At 37.2% G+C, this 14,017-nt stretch overlaps 1 protein-coding gene across 11 annotated transcripts in view; it reads left to right on the top strand.

Annotated features, from left to right (window-relative positions):
• LOC121738511 (protein furry) overlaps positions 1-14,017 on the top strand; it is a 125,129-nt gene that overhangs the window by 89,217 nt on the left and 21,895 nt on the right. For 9 of the 11 annotated variants that reach the window (XM_042130618.1, XM_042130612.1, XM_042130615.1 and 6 more), the window contains 8 exons: positions 4,446-4,560; positions 5,730-5,902; positions 6,508-6,624; positions 7,029-7,198; positions 8,725-8,829; positions 9,004-9,081; positions 10,840-11,028; positions 13,598-13,764. In XM_042130618.1, coding sequence (XP_041986552.1) covers positions 4,446-4,560; positions 5,730-5,902; positions 6,508-6,624; positions 7,029-7,198; positions 8,725-8,829; positions 9,004-9,081; positions 10,840-11,028; positions 13,598-13,764 — 1,114 coding nt within the window. The remainder of the gene's footprint in view (positions 1-4,445; positions 4,561-5,729; positions 5,903-6,507; positions 6,625-7,028; positions 7,199-8,724; positions 8,830-9,003; positions 9,082-10,839; positions 11,029-13,597; positions 13,765-14,017) is intronic. The other 2 variants (XM_042130617.1, XM_042130616.1) reach the window with 1 other exon arrangement.

Genomic DNA, 14,017 nt, shown 5'->3' with positions numbered 1-14,017 from the left:
CGTCGTGAATCTCTGGTGGAATAAGTATGATTTCAAGGATTTAATTTTTAATAGCACAGTTAATAATACAGTCATAGTAATCATCTCGCGATTGGTGTTGATGATGATGATTGTGCGTGGCGCGAGAGCAAACAAAGTCCCTCGAAGGTTCATTCATGTATCGATGTCGTAATATCCGATAAAGGTGAGCAGTGGACGCATGTATAGCGTGTTTCCGAAATTTCACTTGTTGATTGTTGTAGTTAGGTCCACTTGCACAATCAAATACTTAGCCCTCTTTTTAATCATACTTTTTTTTTTAATATACGGGGAACGAAAGTACTATTAGCATTTTATGTTTTAACCCAGGGTTAATAAATAGCGCAAGCGGCCCTTATATCTTACAGCTTGTTAAAACAAGCTGAAAGGAACTAATGTACCTGGGAAACAAAAGCTTGGTTCAAAGTCTATCACATTTTCAGCATTTTGTGGGTATCAGCATTGAGCAGAGACATTTTCGTAGTTTGTTCTATGCGGATAGATTTGACCATGCAACATGGGCCCGAACGAGTTTCTTAAGTCTATCCTCCTCGTCTATTTTCGAATCGGTTGTTTCTTGTTATAAGAAAATTCAACGTTCGAAAAAGAAAGATAGAATAAAAAAAGTAAATTGAATTCGAGCTTTGAGGATCGGGCTCCTGGACTTAATCCGATGAGAGGTCGATGCTGGTTCCGACCGGGATTTAATGCCTCAATCAGCGTGAATTTGGCAAACCCTCGCGTACAGTAACGGAAATATTTCCGAACAGATGGACCCCCATTCGATGCTTTTAGGGTTACGTATACTGATTACTGAGGGTGAAACGGGACGGAATTGCATAGATTTTATTGTCTATCGGTATATCTGTATTTTATTATATGATATACAATGTGTCCCACCACCGGTGTCCGATCCTTTAATGTTATGGCATGTTTTATCGACACATTGTATCCCCACCTCACCTCGTGTCCCTTATTGCTGAGGGTCGTGATTCCCCTTTAGGGGTTTAGTGGCGACCACATTACGCCATCTGTGGCGATGCTTGGCTGAATGGAGAGCATCATAATGGTAGGTATCTAGCGTAGGGCGTACTTGGTCAGACCATCTAATAGAGCTTCGGCCTCTTAGGCTGCGACCGTCAACTTTCCTGTAACCACAACCTGTTCAAGGTTATGGCCATCCTTTCTTGCGACGTGACCAAAGAAATCCAAAACTCTAAGTACACGACTTTTTTTTTAATAAGGGGGGAAACGAGCAAACGGGTCACCTGATGGAAAGTAACTACCATCGCCCATGAACACTCGCAACATCAGAAGAGCTGCAAATGCGTTGCAAACGACTCGACCCGCCAAATCAAATCAAATCGCCCAATGGTTGAAATTTGACCTTACTTGCAACGACATTATAGGATTATATTTTGTAAAAAATATTGACTTCATCATAGTTTTTTTCAATTCTTGTCTCTGGGAATCAGCTGATCTCAGACTTGCCGTTTAATCATTGTCTAATAGTATCTAAAATTAAATAAAAAAAAACAATAATCCATTTTCAATTTGTCAACTTGTTGTAAACAGCTTCAACCATAAATAAAAGAGTATAATTCGTATGTATAGGCTTGTCACTCACAAATCTGTCATTTTTCCTAGTAGTATTTTTCTCTCACGTATTAATATACTAGCTGTCCCGGTGAACTTCGTGTCACTTAAAAACCTTCCCTGGACTTCTACGAATATTTTAAGACTAAAATTAGCCCAACCCGTTCAGCCGTTCTCGAGTTTTGCGCTTAGCAACACATTCAGCGACTCATTTTTATATTATAGATAGATATCCAGATCTTCCTTATCCTTCTTATTCACAATAACAAGGCAATCCTACCACACAAAATAACATTTTATTGTCTCTCATACATGATTTTGAGCCGTTTTGTAAAGAAACTGCATTCATGCACGTATCCTACCCACACAGCAGGCTAATATAATTATATATTATAGTATTATTTCGTTGTATTTGTTACAAATGTATTCCAATGTCTGAGTCATTGCACTCTCTCACAGAAATTATAAAACTGATAAACACAATACAAGACAATTTCTACTATTTCCAAACAACATTTTACCAGAATTGAAATTTAAATTTCACTGAAACACTACAAGTTCAACCGTTTTTATGCTTTCAAACGTTGCGGTATTATTACTTTTATTCGATTGTTCAGTTTTTCATAAATGGAGTTATCGATGCTCTGGTGAGTCTATGGAGCGACGTTTTTCTAGTTTCTTTGTCTGCTTTTATTTGTGTTGTCTGTATTTATTTGTAAAACGTTTTCTTTCTTTATTCTTTACTTATGGAAAGTTGTTCTCGGCACATCGGCACATCGGCCGGCTTAGAAGTCTTAAGATGTCAAATAACGTGAGCCCTGCGTTTGGACGAGGCGAAAAATCTATTTGCCCGGGATTGAGATGCTCATTATACAAAAAGTATACATTTAGAAAACCTCCAAAATTTTCCAGCAGTGAACAGGCTATTCAGAATACATCATCTTGATTATGTCAGCATTTAATAAGATGCTAGCCATGGACAGACGCTCACAGACGGATAAACAGACACTTCAAACTTATATACTCCACTCGGGCTGACAGGCAAGTTTTTGACAGGGAGTCAATGACCGCTAGCGACAAGTTAGCCCGAGTGGAGTATAATACCCTTCTATCTTCGTCGGGCAAGATGAGGCAAAAAAAATTATTCCGTTTCTTAATAAGCTGTGGTAATCTCTTACCATAAATCGAATCGTCTTATTTGTCGACCTTATTCCATATAAGAATACAGTTGCACAATACCTTCGCTATGAAAATGTGATAGAAGATTTTGAATGCAACTCAATTTGGCTCCTTGGTCGCTTCCTGGAAAGTTTATTTGTGAAATGTTTTCATTCTGCGAGGTATTCAGGCTTACATACAATTTGGTAAGTTTGGTTTGACTCAAATAAACTTTCTAGTGTTTAAATTGAGCTTTTTAATGACTACGATAAAACTTTCAAGTCATTAATTTTAATACTAGGTTAGTAACTTTTATATATTTTCTTAGATTGCTTTCATCTGATTCTAATGAACTTTCTATAAGAAATAGAGCAGTATAAGAATGAGAAAATGCATAAACTACATACTTGGGTACATTTTTACCTAACATAATATCCAATTTGTAAATAATTTACTGAAGCGCTATATTACATGAGTACTGAGAGAGTACTACAGAGAGAGTATTAGAAAACTTTTGCGTTCTTGGAAAAGCTTTATTAATTGAATCTGCATCAGAGCGTATATCAATATTCTTATAACATTCATATAATTTCTAATAAAAGATTAAATTAGCTTCTATTCTCATTAAGTGTTTTTGACCTGTTCTAAAATATTGTAAAATTAAAAGAACCTTTAGGCTGAATAACTTTGGTAACTCGAAACGAATTCGAACATCAGATTGTGTGGGACATACACGGGTGACTGCCAACGATTTTTGAATCGCGACCATATTGGCTAGGGTTGAGAATCGGACATCATTTATTTTTATATTGATAAGTGCATTTGTCGAATAAATAATAGTAAATTATTACAACTCGAGACTGACGACGACCATTGTTTGTGTGACGGGATAGCGATGGACGTTGCTATACTTATTTAGTCACTTCAATAAAATAATATGGGCGAAAATCAAAATACTTTATACGGCAAAACAACGTTTGTCGGGGCAGCTAGTATAATATAAAAATAGGTGTTTCAACCGGAAAAAACGTCTTAAACATCAAATTGTATACCACCATACGCACCTTAATCAATTTAGGCGTATTTAGCGACACCACGTATAAGCGTTATCAAACATGGCTTATGATTGATCATTCAAAGGCGTGTCCTAAGTGATTGGCCTTGTACTTGCAGATTCTACACGAAAATTGTACCGAGGACTATCCCTTTGACGCAATTGACAAATGTTTGCTCGCATAATCTGCGTAGATAGAGGGCGAAAGGGCAGCCTATGGTAAGCCTGCTATGCGAAGGTTGGAGGACCGATGTACGGACGAGTGGCCTTACTAAGTAGACGCCTACGTCCGTTATAGACAACTTTAACGTTTGTTTTTCTGTAAAAATTAAATAGCAAAGCAGTCAGATGGTAAATTACAGCCGCAGTTAGACACACACAATACTTGAGGTCTAGTGCTTCTCTTAGCCATCAGGTCACACTCGGTGAAACAAAAAAAATGTTGATTCACATTGGTTTTTTTTTCTACGTACATTCGTTAGGCTAGAGAACAGGTTTTTATCTACTCTTTATATTGATATAATTTATACGGCAAAACAATATTTGTCGGGTCAGCGAGTTATTTTATAAGAATAGTTAGTTCCTACAAACATTAAATTATTCTATCTCTTTTTCACAGTGGGGCGAAAGCGGAGACACCGGCTCGGTCGGACAAACGTGCTTCAGCGCCGCCTTGTACAACACCGCCAGTGGAAGACGACCCCACTCCACCGTCTGATGGTGATGCCACACCGGTACGTTTACTGTTAGCGCGCCACTAGGCGGTCAATATCATGTACTGTGCAATATTATTGCCCGTCTAGGGTCGATATTAAATGCCTTACAATTTTATTGTCATATAAATTATTCAATTATATTGTTCAATGATATTGCACCATAAAATTGATCATCTATGTGCCTACTTATCATGAGACGGAGCATTAAAATACAAATAAAAGTTCCGTGACCCGTGTCACGCTTTTGTGTATCTAAGATTAATTTTGTTTGTGAGCCAAATAATTGTTTATACAGTATGAACATCCTGCTAATTGTGGTAAAATCTTAGAAACAGTGATTGTGGTCGCAATATACGTATGCGAGCAAATCTTCATGACACCTAAAACGCTATTGTATATGTTGAACGATATGGACAATGGTTAGTAGCTTTCTATTAGCAGTAGCCAGCAATTAGCAAACAAGCTAATATTATGGCATGTCTCGCCTTTTAAATCTTTTCTACTTGACCTGTCTCATCTCGAGCAATATCAATAGCCATTATTACGTCCTACCCATGCCACGCCACACTTAACAGGGCATATTGTAGTACTATCAGAGAAGTTGATTCCTATGCAAATCGGGTACCTAAGTAGTTTGGTTGCGTTACGTAAAACCCAGCTGTTTTTTAACAGTTTATTACTGATTTTCTATAATAAGTGCGTTTTTTGATTTCTTATATTCTTACATCCCTTACATGTCCTGCTAACACAAATTTATTTTCTTTTAGCATAGATTGGGTCTTGAAACTTATTGAGTGTTTTACACTCTCAAAACCAACTTTTTAACTAAATCTAACCCAAATACCATTAATTATTGTTCTAAATATATTTTATTTGCTATAGTATTTACAAAATAAACAAACTCTTGTTGTTTATTTTTTGACACATGCCCCTTAAACTTCGTTTGAAATATGTCACTACTGACGTGCACCGAATATTATACCTACTAGATGACGCTCGCAACTGCGTTTCGCCAAAATTCGTTTTTCACGCGGGGTACAAAATTACTCCTAATTTTTTCTCGGGTCTCAAAGTATCCGCGCACCAAATTTCATCAAAATCGGTTCAGTGGTTTAAGCGTGCAGAGGTATCAGACAGACATACTTTTACATTTATAATATTGATTGATTCATGGATGTTATTTATAGACGGGAATGTGCCCAGAAATCGGCCCAAGCAGTAGTCTACCGTCGACGCCCTTGGAGACTCGAGTCGACCTGCCCCAACCGAGGCCGCTACCGATGCCAGAGTATGGCGGTTTCTTCGCCCTACTTACTGAGTACCTACCGGACAGCAATCAACCGGTGTCTGGGTTCCATAGGTGAGTGAAACTAATAAACAAGTAACTTGCAGGGCGATTCACGATTCCCGTTTGACACGGAGTCGGATCTGCTAAAATTCTTCTAAAATCTGCTAAAATTACGCTAAAGCTTTAATGTAGTGTTTCTACAGATAGATAGGGATGGAATGAAACAACCAAACCCAATGAGTGCTGTTCTTACACTGATTTATTAAGTAAAATGTTACAACGTTCATGAATGTAAACTGCTGACAGAAAACTCTCACTCAGCAGTTAACCTAATACATAATTATTATTGTACTTTGTACATCCTGGGACTCAGGGAAAAGGATGCTGAATGATGTAAAGAACTAAAACTTAATGTCCATACGTAACTTAATGTCTCTAAAATGTTTGTCCTATACCACTTTATGTCGCAGTTTTTGGGTTAAAAGAGTTGTATATTTAGTATTTACAAAAACTTGTGTCCGTCAAGATCGTGCAAGCCTTCATATAGCACGTGAGAATATAGCGTCAGTCCCTGTTACTTAAAATGTATTGGCCTTTATAATTTGGTTGGATTTTTTTTCTTTGTTCAAGAAATTGTCATACGTTATTCCATATTAATTTATATGTTTACGTCACAGATGCAACGTTGCTGTGATGCTGTTGTGTGACGTGGTTTTGGATGGAGTGGAACTGGACTGGTCGATCCATGTGCCGCTGATGCTGCACATCGTCTTCCTAGGGATGGATCATACCAGGTAAATTGGATAAGGAGAAAACTTTAGTGGCAGTCAGAAAAGAAGTCAGTCAGGAAAATGTGTTTTCTAAACTGTGTGCACGTGACAATAACAGTATCAAAAAGATGTTTTTTTTTTTAATATCGAAAAAGTAGAGCTCTAAAGTTTATAACAGAGTGCCTGTGCATAAAAACTGACACTCATGTCCAATTCGTCTTTTTTTATTAAATTAAACTTGTAACGTAAATATTAATTTCATTTATCCATTACGACTACACTCGCAAACGAATATATTGCTATAACATTTACGCGAGTACGCAATATTAGTGCTATAACAATATTTCCGAAGAAATGAGTACAAATGTCATTGAATTTCCATCTACATTCTACTCCGCAATTGGACTATATTATCACCACTATTCCAGATGGATAGTCCACCAGCACTGTCGGCAGTTACTCCTAAACCTGCTAGTTGCGGTGGCAGCTCACCACGACCATCTGACAGTAGCGCGGGTGTTACTCGCTGCAAGATCCGCCAAGCTCGGCCTGGCGTTACAGTCGCCGCCGCTGCCGCTAGTACCGCATAACTTCACAGGTGAGGCAGAGACAGGTTTATGTGTAAGATACAGGTGAGACAGAGAGAGGTATACGTGTGAAACGACCATCTGACAGTAGCACGGTTGCTGCTCGCTGCAAGATCCGCCAAGCTCGGCCTGGCGTTACAGTCGCCGTCGCTGCCGCTAGTACCGCATAACTTCACAGGTGAGGCAGAGACAGGTTTATGTGTAAGATACAGGTGAGACAGAGAGAGGTATACGTGTGAAACGACCATCTGACAGTAGCGCGGTTGTTGCCTGGCGTTGCAGTCGCCACCGCTGCCACTAGTACAGCATAACTTCACAGGAAAAACATAGACAGGTAAATGGCTCTTTATAAATGTCAGTGCAATCTCCCAAAAAATTAGTGCACTAGCTATAGAGTGAGATGTAACACAACGCATTATCGTTTGACGTATGTGACAGTAGATCTATGAGATGCAATTTCGCAAACTTTATTTTCCAAACTTAACATACAAGCAAACATTACTTCTCTACCACAAAATACCTAGGTAGTGAGAAAATAACAAAGCTGCATACTTTTAAGCAAATGTCCTATATAATTAAAACAAGTTCCACATATTCTATCATTAAATAATTTCTCCTAACAACCAATACTGCAGTATCAAAGGAAAATTTTTGCGGCATTGTATTCCTTATCAATTATCATATTTGTATGTAAATATTATGTATGTATGACGTATTGTATGTACTACTTACAATACTTTGCGGAAACTAATATAAGTAATGCACTCCTTGACATATAAGTTTGCATTTGATCGACCTCGATGTATGATCTAGATAACCCACAAACCTATTTGTTGTGCAGGTGATTGATAATCCCAGTGTCAACTAACACACCTGGGGGTTCCGGGTTTGTTTTGACGTTATATTATCATGATGAAGAGTGGCCATATTGTTCCGTCGCATAGTCAGAATATTAAAAAAAAACTGAAGTATGCCATCGCACTCTTTTTTAATAAAATATGGGGGGCAAACGGGTCACCCGATGGATTAAGCCACTAACCGTCGCCCATGGACAATCGCAACTTTAGAAGAGCTGCAGGTGCGTTGCCTGCCTTTTAAGAGGGAATACGCTCTTTTCTAAAAGGTTTGCAGGTCGTATTAGTCCGGTCGAAATACTGCTGGTGACAGTTCGTAGTTTCACAGTGCGCTGCAGAAAGTTACGTGTTACTTCAGAAGTTCAGATTATGTTAAGATAAGAATTATGGGATTTCAATTCTATATTATTTTCTGTTTCCATAGTATAAGGTTAGTCAGAGTAAGTTCGGACACAGGGTAAGTCCAGATAATTCAACTTATCACTAAATAAGTCAGTGTTTTTTTGTTTGGCGCTACTGGCATATTTGCCATACTGCAACCGCAAACTGTAGCACCGTATCGTCACTGTAGTTTAATTTAGCGTTAACTTAAATTTTCCGACTTACCCTGTGTCCGAACTTACTCTGATTAACGATACACAGAGTGGGTCCTACGATTAATTTTTTGATTGATTGATTGACAGAACCAGATGTAGCCGCGGAGCCTGCGCCGCCCTGCACCCACAATAACAACAACAGGAGTCATGTCCGATCCCTCTTCTCTGACAATACTCAGACTACACCTGAAGGTAATTAATTGATTTGTTAAATTACTTTAAAAAATATATAAAAATCTAATTGATGTGAAGCTGGAAGGAAAAATTCTGAGCAAAAAGCTCTGTTGTTTCATTGCTGTAAATGTTGTTTCATTGCTGTTAAAGTGTATCATGTTCAAATATTTATGTAACTTTAATTTTTACTAGCTTTAGCCCGCACCTTTGTTCGCATAGAGCGAAAGTATATATTTACCACCGGAACCGTACGTTTTGGGAGAATAAAAGGTAGTCAAAGTGCTATAGACTATAAACTATAGAATATAGATGCTAGGAACATAGCTAACTAAAGGCCATATGTGGCATTTGATAGTATGAGCTACATTTATGTAAAGTTTCATTAAAATTCATTGGCTAGTAATACTAAAACAAACATGTACTGTTGACTAATATAACAAAGAAGAAAAGTTTGTAATTTAGTGTTCATTTTGAACGGATAAACTACTTGTCTTTATTTTGATCATTAGAATGCTACGTTCGCATTACATATTATGATATATTTTTGTATCATTTAAATAAATAAATAATAAAAAATATGTCATCACAAGTGAAAATGTTTTTAGTTTTAACCCTCAACGAGGTGAGCACTGCAGTTTTGCTATATCATGGATTGGTTTTAATTTTTACGCTATAATAAACGTATTTAACTGCCGCATTCAGATACATAATATTTTAATTACTTAACATGCAGCGGGGCTAAAACGGCCACTTTAGGGGGTCATAATATTATGAATGATGTTATTATTATTATTTTTTTTAATTTTATAATGATCAGTCTGCGTGCAATTTATATGTCTATAGTTTGTGCGTTTTATGATGATATGCGTGACACATTATAATTGACAATAGTAGGGAAGTTACCTAACAAAAATTAATCGATAGTTTAAAAATATCGAATCATTTCGTAAAGGAATTGCACTCGAAATTATCGATTTCGTACTGACATTTCAGTGGTGCCGGCGATTTAAGATGGCCGCCCCTTTTTTATCGATTTGATTTCGATTCAACAGAGTCAATCTCTATTGACATAAGTTCCGTTTCATGCATATGACATTTTTCAAATGTTTTCGTAACAAAAATTTCACAGTTAATATTTATAATTTTTATTAATAACTTAGCATTTAGCAGCTTTTCATTTTTATTCATTTACATTGTCCATTTTTTTATTTTATTTTGCTCATTACAAAAACATTTCGAGGAATAAGGTCAATGATCGTTTTTCTGTATATAAACGAAAAAAATAGCCATTAGTTACTTATATTTTTGAATAAATATTTTTAACCTTTGTCTGACCTTCAATGGCGTTAAATAAGCAATAAATTCGACCAACACTACGTTTCGAACTTTTGGTAAGCTTCTCGTATCAGCTTTCACATAATGAGAACTTGCATTTGACGAACCAGCCATTATAAATAAGATTAAAGGAAAAAAACATACTGCAGAGGTCAATTATTGGCCACCGATGATGACGTCAGAGCGAAACTTGAAAAGTTTATTGAGAAAAAACTAGCCAATGAATTTCAAAATTATTTAATTTATATTATAACGAAAAAAAATATAAAAAGTACATGTGATTTTTTTTTGACAATGCCCAAGGAAACATTTGTTTTTGTAGATGGAATATAATTTATAACATTTTGTTTTTTTTTGTTTTCTTGTAAAAAAAAACCCGTAGCAAGGAACATGAAAACTGTCACCCATATCATCTTAGAACGCACAAACTATAGTAATTCGCACAATTCGTACTAATTTGACATTCGTCAGTTTGACAGTTTTGACAATTCATTTTCCGAATTGATTTAAGAGGAATTGCAAAATATGACCATTTTAGGTCCGCTGTAATTAAATGAAGACTTTGACATACGCCCCATACATTATCTATCAAACTCGTCATTAAATTGAATTTTAATCGTCATTAAATGTATCTAAGTGCGGCGGTAAGCTCCATAAACTATTACCTTGGTCTAATTGTTCTAATTTTCGTAGCGGAAACGGAGAACTACCCATCTCTACCGGTCATCGTGACCAACGAACCGGAGGGCGAGGAGCAGGCGGAGGCAGAAACAACGCCAACGGAAATGCCCGTGGCGGACGCCATCAAATCCCTCGTGCACTTCCTGGCGAGTCGGCCAACTCATATGCCGCTGTGGCAGTACGAGGATATCACTGCTAAAGGTAGTAATTGTGAAATGTTAAATATGAATTAGTCTGGGTTTGCGCCCGTCACGTTCGGACGCGCTCCGTGTTACGATCTCTGTGACGTCAATTTTCATTTCGTATTTGCAAGTTTTTTTTGTTTCCGAGTTTAAATATTCTTAAGTATGATTATTTCGGTTATAATTATTAATAATAATCAAATCAAAAGTGAACATAAGTGAATAGTTTTGTTTCTTTAACAAACTTTCGTATTATTATTTTTTTCGATCTACCCGCATTGTGTTGTAATTATGAGTGAACCTGAGGAAGAAGGTGCGATGGAGCCTGCACTCAATGAGATGACTGCGGAGGCTGTTAACATAATAGTGTTGGAATCTGGAGAATATGAAGGAGAGGTAGACTGAGAGTGGGATGATGCAGGTATGTCAGTAGGTCATAATAATCTCAACGATGTTGGAAGTGAAGCGATGTTGCAGCCAGGCAACAAAAGGCGACTAGCAGGTAGTTCTCCAGAGCCGCTAGCTGATGATGGCTTTACACTGGTCACGAGATATAAGCGCAGAAACCTGCAGAGAACCCCTCCATCTGCATCACCTAATCCGCCAGCTAATTTACGTAATAATTTTGAAGTTTCTATAACCGCCAAGACCAATTTTCTACCGAAGCAGTTAGCGTTTGCAAAACTATTGGCTAAATACAATATTCAGGGCATAGAAACTATCAAATATAAAAGTACTTTCAAACTTTTAATTAAATTTAAATCCGAGCTAGACGCAAACAATTTTCTGAATAATAAGATTACACAGGATTATGAGTGGGTTTGTAGAAATACTAATGAGTTGCATTACTGTTATGGCGTGGTCCGGGATATTGACATTGATATAGAAGATAAGGAATTGAAAGAGATTTTCGAATGTGACACGAAGATTTTATCCATTAAGAGGTTGTTACGGAATGATTCGGATGGTAAATGGATAAAGTCTGAAACCATTCGCATAGGGTTCGGAGGTTCAAATCTTCCAGAATTTATAAAAGCTTACGGATGTCGAATGGCCGTAGATTCTTACATGTATCCTGTGACTCAATGCTCTAAATGTTGGCGATACGGTCACGTCAATCAGATTTGTCCATCTAAGATCCCAATTTGTCCTAAGTGTAGCGGGAAACATGAAAACTGCGAAACGAAAAGTTATAGATGTGTTAACTGCAAAGGGAATCACTTATCTTTTATGAAATCTGCATGTCCTGTATTTAAAAAAGAAAGAAATATTCGGATTTATATGGGAAATCATATGTGCTCTTATAAGTTTGCATTAAATAAGATGAAGGAAGAGACACTGAATAAGACTTCGACCAGATTGGAACCCGAGATGCCTTTTGTTAAACCTATTATTTCCCACGCCAGGACCGACGGGGCTTCGGCTCCTACTTACAGAGATGTAACTGTTGGCGACTATGCAGCCGTTGAAACTTTACATGATAGTGATGATGACATTATGGAATTAGATGAGTGTGTTTCTATTATGCCTAATCAAGAGTCGTCTACCACAACTGAGTTCAAGAAAAAGAACAAAAATAAATCAAGGAAAAAAAGTCTAGACATCAGACGCGATAACGAGGATGTTTTTCATACATTTCAGATAACTAGTGCTGAAATCCATACTGAAAATAAGCAAGTTGAAAAGTCTAGCTCTAGTACTAATCGTAAGGAAAGGAAACGTTTGCTAGAAATGATTTTAGATAAAATAAGAGAAGTTTTTGTAGCAGAAGGAAGTTTAAAATATAAGTTTAAAATGTTGATTGAATTTTTCTGGTCCGAAGTAGTAGATGTTTTACAAGAATATTTGAATTTTGAGACGGTGCTTAAGTTTATGGGAAGAAACAATAATGGCCAGTAATATCAATTCTTTACACAGCGGTATCAATATTTTTCAATGGAATGCTAACAGTTTAAAACGTAAGGCCAGTGTCTTTAAACTTTTGATGTCACAAGACAAAATACATATGGCTTTTGTGAGTGAAACGTGACTTTCATCTAGTACACTAGATGAAAGTCAAGCCTGAAATTTTCTGGTTATAATATAGTGAGAGCAGACAGAGACGATTCATATGGTGGTTTGTGCGCCATAATACATAAATCAATAAAATATTCGGAACGAGTTTCTAATATTTCTAATTCTGATATCCAGATAATCATCAGTATTGTCCGCCTTCAATTTCTACAAGTCAACAGGATTGGGATGCGATTTTCAATACATTCAAAGCAGGTTGTCTTATAATCGGAGATTTTAATGCGCATCACACTCTATGGTCTTGCAAGTCCGATAGAAGAGGTGAAGCTGTTTATAAAGCTATGTCTGAAAATTATTTTATATGTCTTAATGACGGTGCGCCTACTAGAGTGAAGTGGGTTAAGGGTAGCCTTCAAAAAACCTCGCCTGATATATCATTTGCTTCCACAGACATTGCTGTCAATATGAGTTGGCAGGTTACAAATGAATCCTTAGGCAGTGATCATCTAGTGTTAAAGTTAAGTTGTGGTTTTTATAAAACGAACATACCTTTTACACCTTATTCCTTGTTTCAGTTTGGACGCTACGAAGTTGCCAACAGATGGCGACACTGGTGCGTCACGTGCTACGCATCTTCCGCGAGTCGTTACCACACGCGCTAATTTCGGAGCGGTGGGCGCAGACCGCGTTACAGCTTGGCCTGTCATGTCCGTCGCGACATTACGCTGGCCGCTCGCTACAGGTATTCTCATCTCACCCAGACCTTTATGCTACGAGTGAGAAGAAGAGAGATCTTCTCCCATGTTACAAATCACCTTCCCATTATACCAACTCAACTTGCAGTAAAGCTTTGTGTTATGACTTATGACACGAGTGAAATTCTTACCTTAGAATGAATGGTTAAATCTGATGACCAACATAAATCAAAGCCTCAGTTCCAAGTCGCAAAATGCCATTAAACTGTATTTAATGCATTTTGCGACTTGGAACAGAGG

The sequence above is a fragment of the Aricia agestis genome, chromosome Z (genome assembly GCF_905147365.1).
Source record: "Aricia agestis chromosome Z, ilAriAges1.1, whole genome shotgun sequence".
NCBI lineage: Eukaryota > Metazoa > Arthropoda > Insecta > Lepidoptera > Lycaenidae > Aricia > Aricia agestis.
This window is presented reverse-complemented; position numbering and strand designations above follow the sequence as displayed.